The sequence below is a fragment of the Mus caroli genome, chromosome 14 (genome assembly GCF_900094665.2).
Source record: "Mus caroli chromosome 14, CAROLI_EIJ_v1.1, whole genome shotgun sequence".
NCBI lineage: Eukaryota > Metazoa > Chordata > Mammalia > Rodentia > Muridae > Mus > Mus caroli.
In genome coordinates this window covers 51,846,585-51,868,371 of record NC_034583.1, presented here as the reverse complement: position 1 = coordinate 51,868,371, position 21,787 = coordinate 51,846,585, and the positions used below count along the sequence as shown (strand labels likewise).

At 47.5% G+C, this 21,787-nt stretch overlaps 1 protein-coding gene across 9 annotated transcripts in view; it reads right to left on the bottom strand.

Moving 5' to 3' along the window:
• Positions 1-21,787, bottom strand: part of Spata13 (spermatogenesis associated 13) — a 130,591-nt gene that overhangs the window by 71,118 nt on the left and 37,686 nt on the right. For all 9 annotated transcript variants that reach the window (XM_021182580.1, XM_029469026.1, XM_021182583.2 and 6 more), the window contains one exon: positions 1,812-3,515. In XM_021182580.1, coding sequence (XP_021038239.1) covers positions 1,812-3,374 — 1,563 coding nt within the window. In that variant the 5' untranslated portion in view covers positions 3,375-3,515. Of the gene's footprint in view, positions 1-1,811; positions 3,516-21,787 lie in introns of those variants that run through there.

Here is a 21,787-nt window from a genome sequence, read left to right as displayed (position 1 = left end):
TGGAACTCTTTGGGGGACCCCAGTGAAAGGTCCTTAGCTCACTTGGGGAATGTCCTTGAGGGGGACCGTGTGACCTTACCGACTCTGTCCCCAATCTTGAAATCTGATCTGTCACTCTGACATGGATTCTTGCCTTGATAGGCTACCCTTGTCAGAGGGCCAAGCCAGCAGGATTGCCCAGTCTTTGAAATGAAACTCTGTGCTGAGACGGCCATGCTATGTAACAAAATGGTGTTGAGTTCAGTTCTCCTGCCTCCATCTCATCTCACAGTCTTTGAGCTCACACGTGTGTGTATAGCCACACCCAGCTAGTGGCCTGGGCATTTTATGCTACAGATGCAAAACTGCCCGGGCATGCTCAGAACTGAGTAAAACCTTTTGGCCAATCAAAGTCAGCAGCGTTTAACTACTTCCCACGGCTGCCTGTCTCCTGCAAGGGATCCACGCCTCTTTTTTTTCTTAAAGAATGCAAATGAGTAAATCATCTTCAATACTAGAAAGCTCTGACACACTGGGCCTCCGGCCCAGAGTCTGTAGCTGCATGTCTGCTAACTGGATATCCTGGGATGTCCCGAAAGCTGGTTTGGATCTCCCTAAAGCACTCTGTAGCAATTCTACTCTCTCGGTCCTTTCCAGAAGGCTCTGTGACCTAGATGGTCTCTGGATAGCAAAGGTCAAAAATAGATATTTGCCAGTCATGGAAGTGTGGCACACACCAATCACCCCAGCACTCTGAAGTGTGACTTTGAGGGTAGCCTGGGCTACAGAGCATCATCTCAGTAAATTTATAACAGCAAATCCACAGGCTGCTCTGGCTTCTCTTTGCATATCCAACTGTGCAATCGTTCCTCTGCCGGCCCTCTTCAGGGCTGAGTGGGAGGGAACATTTGCTAAGGAGTAATTTCCTGCTGCAAGCACCAATTCACAGCTGTAACGCCGTCTAGAAATTTATGCAAAGAACATTTACAACCCGCACACGCGGCTACGCTTCTGTCTTTTAGCTATGTAAGGTGATAGTACTGAATGTTCTTATAAAGTGAGACTTGCACAGAGGAGTAAAACTGTCTGGCTGCCTGACAGGACGTGAAAGGATCTCAGCTCTTACAGCTCTGACAGCTATTTGCTGACTCGATCCGAGAGCTGCTCGGAGCTCTGCCCTAAAAATAAGTACAATGGCCATCATTAAAATCTCTTGGAAGAAGCATTATCCTGGGCGTGACAGGTACTGAGCAGCACAGTTCTAATTCACTCCTAGGAAATAAAAGGACTCAAGACACGTAATGTTCTCTAACACAAAGAACTGCATTTACAAGGGCTCTGTCGGGAAGGAGAACAGCAACAATTTCAAATACACGGATGGTATGGGGGTGATAAAATGCTTTCCAAATATGAAAACTCTGAGAAACCCTAGTGGTCACATTAATCCCCAGGACCTAGCAGCACATAGGAGACACTCAATAAACATCTTTTCCAGGAATGGTGTGGCAAACACTACATCAAGGGAACGTATTTATTAGCAAATTCAATTTTAAGTGGGATAAAGGTTACCGTGTGGGATGGTGTGGTTGGTGCTGGAGGACTAACCTGGAACCTTGCATGTGCCAAGTAAACACCTGGCAGAGAGGCACATCTAGAACCAGGCAAGCTAAGCCAATAACTTCCATCTCCGCTAAAACTAAATACGACCAGTTTGGCACAGACAGAACCAGCAGTCTTTGGAAATCTCTGGATGAATGGCAAAGCAAATGCTAGACAAGCACCTCTCCCACACTGTCACCCACCAGAGGCACTCCACCCAGACAGACCCTTACCTCTTCCTTCTTCTCTTCTGGATGGGTGGCTCCATCGAGATTCTCGGGAAAATAGCTGTCACCGCTTTCTCCCCCCACATCACCAGCAGTATTAAGGACAGTATCCTGGAGGGACACGGGTCCCGGTTGCCTGTGTGAAGCATCCTCAGTCCGCTCTTCACTTTCCGCTGAACTGAGAGACAGCACACTCAGACTACTGGGGCACTTAGTACTCCCTGGGCTCTGAGGGCTTTGGGGCTTAGGTGTGGTAGGTCTCAGAGGAGTGGGAAGCTGCACGGGATTAAAAGGATGTTGGCTGCCAGTATGTGCCTCACTGGAGCCTTGGCTCAACCCTTCTGGGTCCGTGGGGATTGGTGAGGGACTGCTGGCACAAGGTCCATCATTTCCCAGTGGCTGAGCACTTTTAGTTTCCAGGGGGAATACTGCAGTATCCACATCTAAGTGGGGCTCCGGAGCTGCGTAGGGCGCAGTGGTGCATGGTGCAGGGATACAGGGTGAGGACAAAGAGCCGCCACGCCTGGCATCTGGCTCCACGCTGCTGCTAGTACGACGCGAGTAGTCATCGTGTAGCTTGCTTCGTGGTGCAAGTAGTGGGTTCGCATCCCCGAGACCGGGTCCAGGGCCAGGGGCTGCACTCCTGGGGGCCTCCCTCTTCCAAGCTGCATCCTTGACATTGCTCACCAGTCTCAGGACTCTGTCGAAGTCCTTGGCCCGGATGGGGCTCCTCCAGCGTCTGGTTCTTCTCTCTGAGCCACCCGGCTTCTCGGGGTCTGTGAAGAAGCTGCTCAAGGTTCTGGAGGGAACCTGCCTTTCACCCTGCAGTTCCGTGAGGTTGGATGCAGACTTGCGCTTGAACGAGCTCTTCAGGACGCTCAAGCTGTCGATGCTCTTACTTCTGCGTGGCAGAGGCACAGCCCTGCTGGGTTCAGGGTCGCGAACTTGGATCTCACACATGGCGGGCTCCGGCACTGGCTGCCGCCCCAGGTCCAGCAGGCTGATGCGGCCCAGGCCATAGGCCCTGCGGATGCTGCGCGAACGGTGTGTGCTCCTCTGGAAGGCGTCCTCCGTGTCCTCGGGGTCTGAGCAGTCAGACCCGGCGCCATCTCCTACAGGGCCCAAGGAGGTACACCTGCCCAGGCCCTTTCCCAGGATGGCAACGGTGCCATTGGGAGCAGCCCTTCCTGGGTCTCCTGTTGGCTCCTCCTTGGAAACTTCTGCTCCCTCCCGGTTCTGAATTCCTTGAAGGACAGAAGATTTTAGTCTTTTAAAGGAGCCCATTTTACGGAAGGAGGCCAGGGCATTCCACGTGGAGGAATTCCCCACAAGGACCACTGAGCGAGGTCTCTCGGAGTTCGAATTCATCCTCTTCCGACTACCAGAGAAGAGACGTACCAGCTTGGATGGGCTGAGCCTGGTTTCCCCGGCTTCGGGATCACTGCTGGGGCTGCTTTTGCAGCCTCCATTCTGACATGCTGAGGATGTCACCATTTTGGGGGCCTTCGGGTTGGAGGCTGAACAAGTGGCTGTGGCACCTTGCCCATGGCCATCCTGCGCTGTTGTCATGTTCTTGGGGTGGGCAGCTTGGTTCAAACCCCCATTCACGCCGGTAACTGGGGGTCCCTGCTCCAGACCTTCATCTCCAAGGACAGCAGCCTGGCTTTCACATCTGCTGTGTACATCTGGATCCGTAGTCACAGCTACTGCCTGCAGCACAAAACAAAGCAGGCGTTTAACCATTGTCCCCAAGGAGGCGCCTCCATAGAGGCTGATCGTTCAAGCTAATAACTGCTAACAGAAGAAAAACCCACAAGCTCCAGGACAAGGCTGGGTCATTAAGAATTACTCTAAAATTTACTTCTCATCAAAGCAAGAGTGGAAGGCATGCAAATAATGTATTCCTCAAAGGAGAAACGAAAAATGACAGCTATGGATGTACATCTGACACGACGGAGAAATCCCGAAACCCCGAGAAGACGCTGGAACACAAATGGTAAGAACTTGTTCTTTATGTGAACGGAAGGGATCTTTTATTATGAAACATCAACCCCACCGTGACTTCCAAACATGCCTACTGAAACACCAGCCTGTATGAGCAGGGGCTCGGTTAGTGGACTCCAGGGAGTTCTGACAGAGGCCAAGTGACTAAGGAAAACTGCGAGAGAAACTTACGGCATTACAGGGACTCAGGGCCCAACATACCAAGCCAGAGAAGCTGGAGGAAAGGCTGTGTGCAGAAGACACCCAGAAAGTTCTACTTGTCCATAGAGTGATGTGAGGAAACACATGGGGCTGTTAGAAACTCAAGACATGGACATATGACTAAAATACCCTCTTCCCTCTGGTCCTACATCCAAGCCTCTATACATTCCTGTGCCCATTCCTCCCGCTGTTGCCCAAGCCTCCTCCACAGCACTACCTAACCCCCCAAAGTGTGTGAGAACACCACATCTTTAACCTTTCCCATCAGTCAAGTCCATCTCAGCCTTTCTCAGCCTTCATAGGATGGCTCAAAGGTCATGGCCCTTCTATTTCCAATAAATAAATTAATAATTGAACTTCAGATTATGAGACCACAAAAGGCCATCGATCAGACAATGCTTACATCATTTCTAGGCTGCTGACTAAGGTCAAGGGTAGATAGAGGCTCTGGGCTGAGGCCTTTACAGCATCACTGAGCCTTCCCAGAAGTCTGGGGCTATCAGAATGCACTCAAACAACTGCATGGCCACGCAGGCAGGTGAGGGCATTTGTCTGGAGGTCCTGCTGCTAGTCCCCTCTGAATGATGCATTAAACCAATGCCTAGAGAGACAGAGGCACTGCTGGGATCTGCACCCTGGGCACCTGACCCCAATTCCAGCACCTTCCGACCTGTAGAAATCAAATCCCAACTTGGTTTCAGATACTAGTCAAGGCCTTTACCTCCTAGAAACAGCCAAGGCAGGGAGAGGAAACTGTAGAGAGAACCTGAGGTTCTAGTTTATTTAGCTCACCATTTTTCAAGCTGGATTTGATCTATGTGAAGCGGCAGTCTGCATTACCTGCTCCTGCGCACTGCTTTCTTTCCCCTTTGGCCCCTGTATCATGCCCAGTGAGGAAGGACTGTCAGGGAGAGCCAGGGCAAACAGATAAAGGATTGATGCCACCCAGGATGTGGGAGTCTCTACTGACTTAGGCTGTCAGCACTTTACTAATAGGAAGACTGATGGCCTAACTGGGCCCTCTGCGGTGCACAAATCTAATGGAGAAGATGGTGTGTGAGAGGCGTGGGGGCGGGGCGGGGCCGTGGGGTGCATTTGAATAAGCCACATGAGCTGAGTCTCGATTCTGCCTGAGAGGCGAAAGGGGCCAACAGTTAGACTGCCTGCCTGTCTGTCCTCAGCTTGGTGGGAGTGTGCTTACTTCCATACGCCTCGGAGTCCTAAAATGAACCACAGAGTGAAGTGTCCAAGTCCGGTTCGCAGGCAAGAACTGACCGCAAGGCCGAGTAAGTAATAATGGTCTTTCGAGGACTCGTGTCAGTCACACGGGGGACAGCAGGATTCCTGCCTTAGAGCGGGGCTGAAGTTGGTGACACCAGTAGAGGGCACCATGAGACCTTTTTAGTCCAGGACAAAGCCTGTGTTAAGAGGATCCTGGAGGCTCAAGGGCTTCAGAGAAGCATGTTGGGACATTTGAAAACGCTCCTTGAAAGACATGGGGCTATGCCTAGATGTTAAACCTACTACTGTCATACAGTCTCCAGAAAGCAATCTCAGCAACCTGTGCTTCATGCTGTCTATGAAATAAGCGTGAACTATCCATCAACCCAGGATGCCATGATTCTCCAGCGGGTGCAAGCAGCAGGCCAGGCCCCTTGAGGGGTTCAGGATGGTGAGAGGAAGTTAGCATGAGGAAAGGGCAGCTGGGAACATGGTGTGCCTGGCAGGAGGTGAATGAAGGTGACCAGTCTCAACTCTCAGGCAACAGCTGGGGGTGGGGGTGGGGGGCAGTCCTTAACAAACTGGGTACAGCAAGCAGAGCAGTGTCTGCCATTGGAGGGGTGGCCCAATGCAATGAGCGCTGAGAATCATGGGAAATGGGGTAGGATGTTTACATACCCTGAGTATAAAATCTAATCATTCTTCAAGACCAATTCAGGGGTCACTTCTGTACCACTGAAGTGAGTAAGAAAATCGGTATGTGCTTCCAGGGAGGGGTGGAGCCTCACGACGTGCATTACCAAAGCATAATGATATTGTGGGAATATGAGCAAATCTATGGGCTGTTAAGGTTTGAGATCCATGAGACTGAACACTTCAGCTTACTCAAGACTATTATCTTGATACAAGGCTGCATCAGTTTTCCTGACTGTATCTTAGGTGACAGATCATGACATACTTGTGCGTGTTTCTTCAACTGGTGATTACATTTAAGAGGTTTCACACATGCTAGACAAACATCTCCCGCCACTGAGCTGTATCACGGCCCTTTTTCCCAATGATACTGGGTCGATGTTATTTGTCTCGTTACTTTTTTACTTTGAGACAGGGTCTCACTAAGTTTGTATTTGAACAGCAATCCTCCTGCCTCAGCCACCCAAGTAGCACTCTAGGCACTGCTTGCCCCTATTTTTCGAGGTTGAAGATGCTTACATTTCTATTTCACCAGTAAGCATTTACTTTTAAAAAAACATGTAAATTTAGATCCAGACTCCATCTGAACGGGTTTAGAAAGCTAACGATGTACTGTCTGTCCACGAGCCCAGCAAGGCTGTTTACTGCTTTAGAGTGGAAAGTGAAAGTCACAGGAAGGAACAAAAGCTTTCCCAGAATCTCCGAGGAACACACCAAGTTGCGTTATTTAGAACCGATGCTTTGACCCCCATTAACTAACAAGGGCCGCAATTCAATTACTGGCTTCATGGCAAGCCTGATAAATCATGGGACCCCTGCCAGAGATGCTTCTGAAGGGAACTCCAAGAAAGAATTCGAGATGGGAATATTGTGACATCCAGTTGCCCACAAGCTGGTCTCCGGGGTGAGTGAACTTCCCAGTGGGATGTTTCTCCCACTCGGAATGAGAAATCTCTACAAACCCAGCTGTGGCCAACTCATTTCAATTAGAACCAGAAATGTCAAAGGGGTAAAAGTATGCATCAGCTTGGGCTACAGACACCGCCTCGGAGCACATCCAATGCTCGCAGGAAAACCAGCGAGGCTGGGGACTGCCGTGCAACAGCCGCCCATCCCCGTTCATCTCCATGGTTCCAGTTACATTCAGACCAAAGACCCAAAAATCATTAAAAGGAATGTTCTGAAAGCAGGCAACTCAGAGGTTTTTCTTTGCATCTTACACCATCCTTCCCTGTCCTGGCTAGGGAAGGATGTCATTCTATCTGGCTTACCCACGCCACGTACATTACATTCTCTCCTACTGGTCATTCAGCAGCCGTCTGTCTCAGAATGCTTGTCGGTGGCACTGCAGTGCTGAGTTCAAGCAATCCTGTTTTCACTTAGCAACAGCCCGGAAGCACAGAGGGAGAGATGTCGGCAACTCAAACAATGAACTCATTTTAAGTTCAGCACGATCTGAGGTCTCAATCTGACTGATGCAGGGTGGGGATGTGTGACCAGCAGTTAGAGTACAATGAGTGGGCATGGAGTTAGTTCAGCATTGTCACCTATCGGCCAGAACCTAGAGACCGTCTCAGCCCTTCTGCCCCAGTCTCTGTGGCCACCAAGTCTCAGAGACCATCACTGCCTGGCTCACGAGACCTCCAGGGGTGTGGAGCAGCACACTACCTTATCCCTAGCCCGAGACGCCTTCCTTCTGGACAAGTCTGCCCTGGCTCCCTCCCATCATGTAATCCCAATCACCCCCCATCCTCCAGCCTTCATTCTGTCACCAGAGTACTTCCTGATCTGCAAATGGAACTGTCACTGGAATGCCATGTCACTGGCTGCAGGTCTCCAGACCTCTCACCAGCCAGGCTCCATTCTGTTTGGCTCTGTGGTGCTTACTAAAACAAACAACCACGACGACGACGAGACGAATACAACTGAGGGCCTTGTGCAAGTGAGGCAAGCTCTCCGGCCCTGGGTTACTCCTTTAGCCCACAGGCTGGCCCCACTGCAGATCCTCTTCTGTTCTCGGATTCTCTCTCCTGCAGGGGATCACAATTCCTAGCTACCATGGCTAAAGGCATCTGATAGGTCTGGTCAGTGGGAGCCAAGTGTGGGCGGGGATCTGGGAGTGGGAGGAAGGAGGCCTCAGTGCCTCTGTGGGTGACATCTGTCTCTGCTTTGGCTCTGTCCCCTTACATCTCAGATTCTTTCAGGTTGTGGGTTCAAGTGACCGTTCCTCCCCTCCAGTGTAGGGGTCAGTTGCACATCTGCCAACTTGCCCAACTGAATACACAAAATCCTGTCTTGGAGTCTCTTTGCAATAGCTAGAGGCAGTTCTCTTTGCCTGTTCCATAGGCATGTACTTTGCCATGACGTCATTAACTCAAGTGAGGAGGCTCTTGAGAAACTCTCCCTCCCTCTCTAACACAGGAGCCCTTTCTCTGGTTCTCAGCACCAGAGCTCAATTGGTCCTACTGCTTACCACCCTGGCCCAGCATTTTGCTCCTCCTCTGCTTTCTCCAGGCATCTCTGAAGACTTTGAAAAGTGTGTTAAAGGGAACAAAATCAAGTCTGATTTCGCTGTCCTCATCATCTACCAGGTGAATGACGGGCAGACTGAGGATGAGGGTAACACTATGTGTTCTGCACACATCAGCTAGATCAGTCTGAGGCCACATAGTTTTTCTATGGGAGCTGTCATATGCCCCCTAGGATGTTTCATACAGTAGTGGCTACCAATGCTACTGGGACCAAGAAAGACTGCATCAGGTGTAGAGGCTCAAGGTGATCCCACCACTTAAGAAGCTGATCCAGAAGTTTGGCACCAGTCTGAGTAATATGACAAATTCTAGGTCAGCCTAGGCTATATATGAGATGCTGTCTCAAAAATACCAAGATAGATAAGATAGATAAGACAGATGATAGATATAGATGATTGACAGATAACAGATATCTAGGTGGGTGATACAGATACACACACGCACACAAGAGAGGAGAGGAGAGGAGAGGAGAGGAGAGGAGAAGAATACTATGAAAACTGTCACAGAGAGGTAAGTATTGAAATTACTGAAATTTATTTTCAACCATGAAACTGAAGGTTATAGTGTTTGGTGGTACTATTTTTTAAAAAAGATTTATGAATTATTATTATTTTTATTATTATAATAAATAAGTACACTATAGCTGTCTTCAGACAGCAGCAGAAGAGGGTGTCGGATCTCATTATGGGTAGTTGTGAGCTACCATGTGGTTGCTGGGATTTGAACTCAGGATCTTCGGAAGAGCAGTCAGTGCTCTTACCTGCTGCATTATATCACCAGCCCGCCTAACTACATTTTAATTATGCTATAAACAGGTCTGTTTATGTTGTGACAGCAATAGCATGTTGTTCTACAAACGACTTTTAAAATGCTGATAATTACTAAGCTAGTAACAATATTCAGTCACTTTTTATTTTTTATTTATTTATTTATTTTTTGGTTTTTCGAGACAGGGTTTCTCTGTATAGCCCTGGCTGTCCTGGCACTCACTTTGTAGACCAGGCTGGCCTCGAACTCAGAAATCCGCCTGCCTCTACCTCCCGAGTGCTGGGATTAAAGGCGTGCGCCACCACGCCCGGCTTTCACTTTTTATTTTAAAGACAAGGCTTAATTAACTGTATATCACACACTGCCTGTGAAACTCAGTGTATAGTTTAAGCTGGCTTCAAACTCACAAGAATCCTTAGGCCTCAGCCCTCCCAAGTGCTGGAATTACAGATATGAGCTACCACACCCAGGCCTTTCATTTTAACTAGTAATCAATTTATTGATCAAAGTTAATGATTTGTATGCTGATTTTGTAAATGTGCAATTAATTTCTTTGCAAGTCAAAGCACACCTCAGTGACGCAGGCTTAATACCTTCTGCACCTCTTCCTGCAGGAAGCTGGGTGCAAATGTATGCATCGGATTTCGGCTTTTCAAGGCTTTCCATTTCTTGGCAAACAGTACAGATGCCTATTCTGTGCCACCTGAATATCAAATTACTCGGCTTTTGTCCGCAAGCTGTGACGGCTGTGGGAACAAGGAGTCGTGCAGCTCAAACGCATGCAAGTAAGTGTTAAAATTCTAAGTACCACACAGCATCAAGTACACACCTTCACCTCAAACACACATAATCCATTCCAGTGTGGCATCCACAGATTGACATGTGTGCTCCTGCCGGGCAAGACGACGTGCCTCCCGAGAGGAGCCCTCACCTTCCTGTCACTTCAGTATTACTGCAGGGCACTGGTAAAGACAGGGGCCAGAAGCCAGCATTTTAGCACCCTGCATTCTGAGAACTGGTTATATTCCAAATAAATAATCTATTTCCATATAAGAGAGAACGTACTTATGGGAGGGTATTGTTGTTTTTTAAATTTCTGTTCATTCCTTATTAGAGTTTAGGCCATCCCATCTGATTATATTATAGCTATATAATACAGTTTTCACTTTATCCCAACTTACAATGTTGCTGCAGTCATATGCATTTGAGCTTCGAATTCCAGGGGGCAAAGTGGTTTACTCCCCAGACTCACAGAACTCCCTCCTTGCCAGCCTCATTAAGCACATGCAGCTCAACGAAGGGGGGCAGGAGGGGCTCACCTGAGGATCTGGGACTCAGCAATATCCCATGCAAGGAGACAGGTGGCTTCTGAAGCCATGTGCTGTGGCTTTATTTAATATTCAATGACAGAAGCTAAATGTTTATGCATTAGACGTGAATCTGGGTATCTGCATAAGATACAATAATTGTGTATTTGAAAAATATGTCAATTTCATACAAGCATGCTATGGTCCCAGGCTTTCCTTATCTAGGTTATGGGGCTAAACTATATTCCTTGGTGAAATTGGGATGGAAATGGGGATTTCCAAAGTAGGCTTTAAACCTAGAGAAAATCTTCTTGCTGTCTCTGAAGTAGGGGTTCATGCAGGTGTGGTATGAGATACAGAAGCAGGCAGGTAACGCCCACTCAGGGACGACAGGTACAGGCTCTGTCCCTTCCTTCCTTTACCTCATATGAACTCAGGGGCTCAAAGAGTCTTGAAAAAGTGCCATCTGACGTTGTCTAATGGCTTGTCTAGATTACCCATAGTTCACCCTATCCTCCACTTGCCTCTGTGACAGCAGAAAAATCCTGAAGCGGCCACCAGCCAAGGCCACCTAAGGCTTGCACCAATGCCAAGACAGAAGTCACCATGGAGCCTATGTCTCTGCCTCCTGCACTCGCCATTCAGAGCAATGAAAGCTTTTCCAGATGGGTGGCCTTAATCTTGGAGGCACTTGGAAGGTCACTGGACCAAAAGCAATCGCCTCTGCTTGCTGGAGGCAGACCGGTCAGATTCGGGCTGTGTGCCAGTGGGCTCCCAGGCTCAGGCTGATGGTGCCACTGACACAGAAATGCCCAAGAAGGACAGGAGAGCAAAGGCGCCACAGTTCAACTGTTTACAGGGGCGTGTGCTGTGCCTGCCCCGCACTCCCACGTTTCAGAGGGAGTCTTTGCTTTTGTACTAACTTTATCTCTGGTTTGAGAGATCAGCTTTCTGCTTGGTTTCCATCCAAGAGTCAAGGAAGTCCACGGTTCAGGGAAGGCAACAGCAGCGTGTCCTTCTACCGGAAAAGACAAGGGTCCAGAAGGGGCCCCACCCCGCCCTGCCCTGGGCAGCCAGGCAGCTCAGATCACCACATCAACACTACACTGTAGCCAAAACACTCTCTGTTGTCACACTAAGCTGCCTTCCTCCGCTAGAGCTAACACGTGGACCACGTCTTTTCGCAGAGCCCTTCACAACTCTTGGCACAAACCTTACTATTAGGCATTTGACAATAGCGTGCAATGGCACCACCAGTGACTGCAGCCAGTGGTAACCAGCTCTCCGTAAGGCCTAGGCAGCTCACCCTTCCCCCTGCCACAGGTATGTCTTGGTCTGGCAGAAGTGGATCTAGAGTCACTTCGTTAGAAGAGAAGGCTCGGATCTCCCCTTATAAAGTTTCTGGTAGCCAACCAGTATGCACATTCTCATTCGTTTGAGTCAAGGAGTGAATGGGGCCTAACCACAGGGAAACTGGGGAGGAGGAAATTGGAACAAAACTCCATTAAGAGAAAGTTATAGGGAAGAAAACTACCACAGGGCCTGCTCTAGCACCTATTTCTTTCAGCAGCTCTATGTTGAAAAAAGGGTCTCGCCGGCGACACAATTGTTTGTCCCCATAAAGATGCATGGCCAGTAGCTTTCATGGGGGCCTCTGAGCAGCCAGCACATTCTGCTGATGAGTTTGGTTGCAATATTGTAAGTTTACAGACAGCATTCAGGTGCCGGCCATGCAGAAACCTCCCTGCAAAGGACCAAGACATCAGTTATGTGGGTCACTGTGGTTTCAAGGTCCCTGTTAGAGTTTGACTATGAACTGTCCCTCAAAGTCTCATGTATTTGGTGGCACTGTGTTGGGACAATGTGGAGCTTTGGGGACTGAGGTCACACAAGCAGGGGCAGACCCTGAAGGTGATAACTGCTTCTTATTCTGGTCCAAGTCTTTTGTTTCTTGTCTACCTCTGTGATGTGACTAGTGGCCTCGTGCTTCTCTCAGAGACAGCAGCCAGCCATCCTACCATCATGGCTTCCTTACCATGAGGGATTTCTATCCCTTGAAACTGTGAACCAAAATAAATCTTCCCTCCCTCTCAGTGCTTCTGCCAGGTATCTGTCACAGTGACAGAAGAAGTAGCTAATAGAGAGCCCCTTCGAATCTCACACTGCAACTTAACCGACATAGGAAGCATCTATGCCTTTGAGAATTGATCACTATACCCAGTGCTCCGCCCTCATAAACAGACTAATGCACTATTGTAGAAGTAAGGTCATTACTGAGAATGTAAGCTTGGCTTCCTCTTGCTTTCTTCCATCTTTCTCTGTCTCTCACTACGTTAGGATGCAGCACAAAAGCCCTTGATTTAGACCTCCATTCTCTGGAATCTAGAGTCTAGATGCTACTCCTCCATCTTGGATTGCCAAGCCTTTGGGACTGAAGTAAATATACTTTTATCATTTATCATTTCCCAGCCTGTACTGTTACAATGGCAGATAGTGGGCCAAGGCGTGGACATGTCTTTCATGGATACCTACTCTTTCCTCTATGACCCAGGAAGAAGCCGTGAATAGGAAGGGCCACAGAACGCCCTTACTCTCAGCGCCTTCTAAACACGGCGTGGGCATGGTTCCATGCCTACTTGTCTGTTTCTGATTCCCTCCCCATCATTCTGTCACTGTTAACCTGAGACACTCCACCTGCATTGCTTTACCTGTACCTCCCATCTTTGCCCCGTGACCGACACCCAAACAGCGCAGGGACCACACCTCTCTTGTTTTATTAGGTGATACATCCTTGGCTCCCAGCAGCTGGAAACATTCTGATGGCCACCTAAGGAGACAGGAAATGCTTGTTCCTCAGTGGTCATGGAGCTCACTGGAAGCTGTGGTTGCTGCCACAACCCAGCATCGAGAGGAAATCTCAAAGGACATGTCCAAAGGCGGAGTATTGTATGTGTTACTTCTGCACCGAGGCACAGAAAACAAACAAACAAACATCGGGGTGGAAACTGTTGGTACTATTAAGTTTGGAGGTTAGCAGTTCCAATCTACATGAGGCAGTCAGAGAATCCGAAAGAGTATCATGAGTTTGCAAATGTATTATGCCAGATGCTCTCCCTTGAGGAGCCTGAATGTTTCTTGCTTACTTTTCCCTCAAAAAAGGAAATGCTTAATTCTTTGTTTGTTTGTTTGTTTGTTTGTTTTTCGAGACAGGGTTTCTCTGTGTAGCCCTGGCTGTCCTGGAACTCACTTTGTAGACCTGGCTGGCCTTGAACTCAGAAATCTGCCTGCCTCTGCCTCCGGAGTGCTGGGATTAAAGGCGTGTGCCACCACACCCGGCGCTTAATTCTTTCTAAAAATTAAATCAAATAAGGTGTGTGTGTGTGTGTGTGTGTGTGTGTGTGTGTGACAATGAACACATGGCAGAGGCCAGAAAACAACTTGCATAAGACAGAATTCTCCTTCCACTATGAGTCCTAGGAATCAAACTCAGATCATCCATTAGACGTGGCAGCCCGTCCCTTTTCCCAGTGAGTCATCTCAAAGCCTGTCTTGGAAAAGCCCACACCCATGGTCTCAGGTATGTCTTACATTCGTGAGGCTCTCTCTTTCTCTTGACCCTTATACTTAAGCCTATACTAAAATATCTTTATTAACTACCGTGTTAAACCCAGCCTTGCTCCACTAAACAAACAGAAGGGACGCAGATCTGCACCTGGCTGTGAGATATGATGGGAGTGTCCTGGGTTAGACTTAACTCAAGAGCTTGCATATGCTCAACAAGAGCTGAGATACAGATATCAAAACATCTATTTATAAGACAATTGCTCAGACTTTAAAATACCTCTTACCACAAGATGCTCATATTATCACCCCAACTGGACTTAAATTCACAATGTAAATAAACAACTTCTGCCGGGTGTGGTGGTGCACGCCTTTAATCCCAGCACTTGGGAGGCAGAGGCAGGCAAATTTCTGAGTTCAAGGCCAGCCTGGTCTACAGAGTGAGTTCCAGGACAGCCAGAGCTATACTGTCTTGAAAAACCAAAACCAAACCAAAACAAACAAACAAACAAAAAACCAACTTCCTAATTATGATAGTTAATATTGATTCTAAACTTGACAGGCTATAGAATCATCTATGAAGCAAGCACTGGGGGCACACTTGTGAGGGTTATATTAATCCGGTGAGAAGACGCCCCTCCTGAAGAGGGGTTGCAGCATTCCCTGGGATGCTGACCTGGAGTGCATACAAAGGAGAGCAGCTGAGCATCAGTTCCCATCATTTTGTTGGATTCCTGGCTGCCTGCACTGTGACCAGCTAGCTGCCTCTATTCCTGCCATCAGGACTCCCCTGCCACAGCAGGCTGTGAGCCAGAACAGCCTTTCTCCATCATGGAGTTGCTTTGGTCGGGGTATTTTATCAGACCCACAGGGAAGAAACTAAGACACTAATGGTAACAGGGCTAATCTACTGCTAATAATTGCTCACTAGTAAGATACCAAAATAACTGAATAGTCACGGCTCTGTAAAAAGAGAAACCTGAAGTGACCAGCTTAAAGGAGACATTTTCAGTTGTTTGAAAAGACATAATAAGAATCCCTCCACCCACCCACCCCCCGGGCTGGAGAGATGGCTCAGAGGTTAAGAGCACTGACTGCTCTTCCAGAGGTCCTGAGTTCAATTCCCAGCAACCACATGGTGGCTCACAACCATCTGCAATGGGGTCTCATGCCCTCTTCTGGTGTGTCTGAAGAGAACAATGGTGAATACGTGAAAGAAAGAAAGAAAGAAAGAAAGAAAGAAAGAAAGAAAGAAAGAAAGAAAGAAGAACGAAAGAAAGAAAGAAAGAAAGAAAGAAAGAAAGAAAGAAAGAAAGAAAGAAAGAAAGAAAGCCCTCCCATGGGTACTTGTTTGAATGTTTACAGAATGGCATTAGAAGGTGTGGCCATATTGGCGTGGGTGTGGCCATATTGGCGTGGGTGTGGCCATATTAGTATGGGTGTGGCCTTGGAGAACTGTCACTGGGGATGAGTTTTGGGGTTTCAAATGCTCAAGCCAGGCCCAGAGTCAGTCACTACCCCCTTCTCTCATTCTCTGGTTTCCCCTGCTGATCTGGATATAGTACTCCTTTCTCCTGCACTATGTCTGCCCGCACGCTAGCATACTTCCCACCATGACGATAAAACGGACTAAACCTTTGTGCCTGTAAGACAGCTTCAATTAAATGATTTTCTTTGTAACAGAGTTGCCATGGTCATGATGTCCCTTCACAGCAACAGAAACCTTAAGACAGCATCTTTGTCCCTGGCATTCTCTGGCTTCCCCTCTGATGGCTCTCAGCCCTTACAAGGTTTCCTAACACATGTGGAAACCTCCCCCAATTTCCTAGCCCAGGAGACTTGTCCTTAATGCTGCAGCAGATGCAAAACCACAAAGGCCCACACAAAGAGGTGAACCTGCATTTATTTGCCTGTGCTGTAGCGGGCTCCTGTACATGAAAAGGCCAGACTGCTGTGGTGTTAGCTCCACTAACCTCCTGCCCCAGTCCTGTGCATGCTCACTCCAACTGGCTGTTTGCTAGTTCTCATAATGGCAGCAATCTTAGCACTAAAGGACAGAAGTCATACTCCAAGGACAATGATCCTAAGTAGCAACTTGAGCCCCTACCTGCCCATCTGTCAAAGACAGTCTTTTCACTGGTTCAATATCTGGCAAACTAGACAGGCACGCATGTCGTATAGTATGACCTATAGAATCATGCTTAAATTTCATATAAAAATCAAAGACAGAGCCTGACATCATTTCCTCACCCCCAATCTGTCAAAGTTGGCAGGATCACTTCTTTTCCAAAAACTCTTCAGGACTACAGTGCTGTGGCAGTCTCTCTGCAAGTCCCCCTGGTCCCTCTTAGACCAAGTATCCTGATGCAAGAGAACCTACAGCTCGGCAATAATCACCACCTCAGTTGCCCCCGGCAGTAAGTAGACAATAAGCAGCTCAGAGCCACAGGCAGTAAGGACGCCTGCAAAGACGGCCAAGATTGCTGTCATTCTAGCAAACAGCTTGGGGGTGGGGGTAGGGGGAGGAATGCCTTCTCTGTTGAAGCAGGGTTCCTCTGATTTGCTTGTTTAGCAACAACAAACATCAAATGAGGAGTGAGTTGTTCATTTCCTTGTTCAGTCACACACCAAATGCTTGCTAGGTTCCTCATGCCTGAGTGTAGGCCAAACACAGTGGTCCAAGGACAGTGGCCAGCATACCCATTCTAGCCACTTACAGGGTGTCTGGGGAAGGGTATGAGACTAAAACAGTGTGGGTAGTGTTAGGTCCTGAACAGCCTCCCTTAGAAGAGGCACCAGGACAGCTGTCACAACAAACAACTAGAAATTTCAACACTCTGAAGCAGTGACCCCAGCTAAAGAAAGGTAGGTAAGACAAGGTGGACTTAGAGCCCACTTTTAGACACTGAAGCACCCAGCAGTGGCCGGGCAGCACAGAAAATCTGCAGATCAAAAGCTGTCAGGTATCATTGGAGGCTGCCAAAGCTGCAGGGAGAGACAATGGTGGCATGGGCTTGTGACCAAAGCATGGCTAGAGGTAAGGGATGCTATCAACGTGGCCTGGTGGTGGATTGTGTGTATGTGTGGAAAGGAGCTTGGCAGGAGACAGGAATGAATCTAGCAGTGGGCAAGGTCCAAAGGGGTAGCCTGAAGACTCGCAGAGACCATTGGGAAACAAGTAAAGAAAGGTGGGGTTTTAAATATCCCAACTTGGAAAAAAACCTCAAGTCTTGATGAGTATGGATCCCCGGCAAAGTGAAGGATAATGTCATGCATCCATTCACTACAAGAGATTCAGAGAAGGCCTCGGGTGGGATTCAACATCCAGAAGAAAACTTCAGGAAGTATGACATCCAAGAACATCGATCGCCAACATTGTAAAAGCCATGCATAACAAGCCATGAAGTCAGTAGTTAATAGGGCTACCCTGCTGAGACCAGGAACAAGGCAAGGGTGTCTATGCTCCACAATGCCACTGTAATAATCAAAGTCCAACCTAAAACAGTTAGGGAAGCAACGAGAATTGAGGTATCAGCCAGGTGTGGCAGTTCATGCTTACACTCTCAACACTTGGGGGTGGGGGAGGGAGAGCAAGACGATCAGGAGTTCAGGGTTATCCTTGGCTACATAGTGAGTTCAAAGACAACCTAGGTCATTGGAGAACTATCTCAAGAATCAAAGGAAAGAAGGGAGGGAGGGAGGGAGGGAGGGAGGGAGGGAGGGAGGGAGGAAAAGGAAAGGAAAGGAAGATTGGTTCAGAAAAGAACTGATACTGCCCAGTTTGCAGAACGGCATGTAGAGAAAACACTGCAGAGACTATAGACAAAACTGTTAGACTGAATCAACGCTGCTACAAGGCTGCAGTGTACAAAATCACCATATGAAAATCAACAGCCTTTCCCATCTGCTCACAGTGACTAATCTGCAAAGAAATCAAGAAAAACAATCCTATGGCAAGAGCAGCTTTAAAAATTAAACAAATTTAAACCAAGGAATTGAATAGAGATGAAACAAAAGATTATTAGTATAAAAACTAATATAGTTAAAATGTTTGTATTACTCAACGTGACCTATAAAATTCCACAAAATCTCTACAACAGAAATGGGGGGAAGATCTGAAAATTCACATGCGACCATAAAAGGCTCCCAATCAGGCAAAGCTATTTTTGACATCAGACTACCAGACTTCAAATTATATTATTCAACTATCATAATTAAAACATCATGATACGGACATAAAAATGGATAGAGAGAGCAACACAACAGGACAGGGAGCTGTCTTAGCGTCTTTTCCTGTTGCTATAATAAAATATTCTAGTCACTAGAAACCTATGGTAGAGAAGGTTTAGTTTAGCTCCTAGTTTAAGGTATCATGGAGGGGAAGCCAAGGCCGGAGCTTACGGCAGCTGGTCACATCACATCCACAATCAGAAACACAAATAATCTGGGGTACCAGCCAGGGAACAATCTCACCCACAATTAAGATAGGCTATCCCTCATCAAGGAATGCAATCAAGACAATCTCCCACAAGTATGCTTATAAGCCCAGCTCCAGGCGAGTTTAGATTCTACCAAGTTTACAATGAATGCTAGCCATCACTGGATCAACTCATACTTGACAAGGTACCAACAATGAGGAAGAGATGGTGTCGTTTATTAAAATGGTGTTGCAAAACTATACACTGCACACGCACACCATACAATGAAACTGGGTCCTGCAGAGTTCACTAACTCATCTCAAGATCCATTACAGACTTCAACATAAGGGTTGAGCATGGTGGTGGATACCCTGGATCCCTGCACTTGGAAAGCAAAGGCAGGTAGGTATCTGGGAGTTCAGGACCAGCCCTTTCTACATAGCGAATTCCAGGACAACCAGAGCTTGAACTCACCATCCTACTTCAGTTTTCCCCAGCCTTGAGATACAAGTGTGCATCACCACATCAGACTAATAGCTCCTTAAAGCTCAGATAGACACAGGGTCAATGAGGTGGCTCAGTGTATAAATGCACCTTCAGTCAAGACTGCTAACCTGGGTTCAGTTTCCAGGACCCACATGGTGGAGGGGGGTAGGGGCAGGTGGCTTAGCTCTGAGCGAGTGCCAGGAATGCAGAGGGGCTGGAAGAGAGGTTCTCTACAGGAGACTTAGGCGTGGCTCTGTATGATGAAACACATAACCTCTTCACCCCACAACACACACACACACACACATGCACACATGCACAAACACACGAACACACACGGTCCTTGATGAAGGAGACAGTCCTTGCTTGTCCCAACTGTTTATTCATAGCTGATGAAGATGCATACAACTTATCAGGGTGAACCAGAGATTAAATACCTTCTGCAGGAAGGGATGCCTTGGAAGGGATGCGCATTGGCTAAACACTCAAGACCCCTAGATACCTCATTAGCACGGAGAACTCTAGGCTCTATGCTACACGACAGCTTGTCATAGTCCTCTTAGTGGGATGTGTTGTAGTCATGTGCTCCAGGACAGGAACCTGGTTGGGAGCTGGTCTGAACTCCTGTCATTTCAACTATGAGTTTTATCCGAATTCTGAACTTTGCTATTACCGTATTGGTTCTTCTGTCTGGTGGCATGGTCCACTGCCCCTCACTCTGCACTTAGAAATATCCTTTTCCAGGCAGCTGATTAAAGCTACATAGGTAGCCGGGCGGTGGTGGCGCATGTCTTTAATCCCAGCACTTGGGAGGCAGAGACAGGCGGGTTTCTGAGTTCAAGGCCAGCCTGGTCTACAAAGTGAGTTCTAGGACAGCCAGGGCAATACAGAGAAACCCTGTCTCAAAAAAACAAACAAAAAAAAGCTACATAGGTAGTCGGACTATCAAGTATGTCATTTTAATCATCAAGATTCACTGAGACACCAGGGTTCCACGAAGGAGAAAGCCAGGCTAAAGCTACCGGCAGCTGAAGCTTATGTGGGAATCAGCAGCCCCTCTCACTACTCCCCCATGTTTAACTTATTGGCTAGCACGAGGCAGCATCCACAGGAAGGGAAGGCAGCTCTTTGAGTTTTGTGTTTGTGTTTGCTGGCTCTGCTTGGGTTTGCTCACTGGCCTCTTAGTGATCACTGAGAGGTGATGAGATTAACTCCAACCTCAATTCTACAATCATCCACTGATACCAGAAACACTGTACATAACCAACAGGAACCTGGAGTATCCATCAGCCTTCTCTGGGTGGAGACTCTACTAGGATCCAGTTGCCCTGCCCCAAGCTGCCCACTATTTACAGAGAGAAAAAGTATCAGGTCTTTGATCTTGAAAACTCGCAGTGACTATGGGCTTAACAGGACAACAATCACCTCCCTCCAGTCTGAAGACAAAGATTTTAGATTCAAACTTTTGTGGCAGCTTTGACAAAGATAAGGGGCCCACTTCCCCATTGAACACTTTTCTATAGTGTCTCCCTCTGCAAAGCCAATGAACTCTGTTCCCTTCTAAGACTACCAGTAGCAACAGACTTTATCCATTAAAGGATAGATTGATTGTCAGAGAGAGGAGGAGAAAGGGAGAGACAGATGGACAGATGGATGGATAGAGAGAGACATGATGCTGGTTATACATCACACTGGAACTATGCAGTTACAGGCATCCACTAGATTTGGAACTTATTGTGCTGTAAAGTGAGGCTACTACCTCCTGCATTATCACATTCATTTTACAGAGGTAAAAATCTAAGTCCTATGAAATCATATCACGGGCAACGATGAGAGCGGCCATTTGCACCAGGAAGTATGACCGCAGTGTGTTCCCTCTTAATCCACTGAAACTGCCTTCTGAATGACAGGTCCCCCAGGCAAGCCACACTGCTACAGGCTATGAGGAGAAAATCCTGACAGAGCCAGAGATTCCCTTTCAAAGTCACATAAATGAATTCTTTTCATATGACCTGTATGTATGTATGTATGTATGTATGTATATATATACATACATGTATGCACAGACCACACTAATGCTCACATCCATTTATCATGACTATTCTTAAGTGTTGAACACGTGGAAAAGTTGGAATTCTTTTTTTTGTTTGTTTTTTCGAGACAGGGTTTTTCTGTATAGCCCTGGCTGTCCTGGAACTCACTCTGTAGACCAGGCTGGCCTCAAACTCAGAAATCCGCCTGCCTCTGCCTCCTGAGTGCTGGGATTAAAGGCGTGCACCACCACGCCCGGCAAAAGTTGGAATTCTTGTGCACTGTTGGTGAGAATGTAAAATGTTATAGCCACCATGGAAACCACTTTGAAGGGTCCTCAAAAAAAAAAAAATTAAACACAGAATTCTTATTTGTCTTAGCAGTCCACTTCTGGGTAAACTCCCAAATGAACTGAAGAAGGCAGGAGCTAAACCAGGTATCTACAGACATGAGTTTACAGCAGCATAACTTATAATAACCAAACAAGAGACTTGACACAAGTGTGTGTACATGGATGGATGGATACGGGGAATGGATGGGTGGATGGACAGACAGACGGACAGACAGACAGATGGATGGACATACAAACTATGGTGTTTGCACAAAATAAAATATTCAGCCCTAGAAAGTAAGGACATTTTGACACTTGGATGAACACTTGGCTGGGTGAAAACAAAACAAAACACAAAACCAAGACATAAAGCGGCAAGCATTGCACAGTTGCATGCGGTACCCAATGAGTCAAATGTGTACAGAGATGA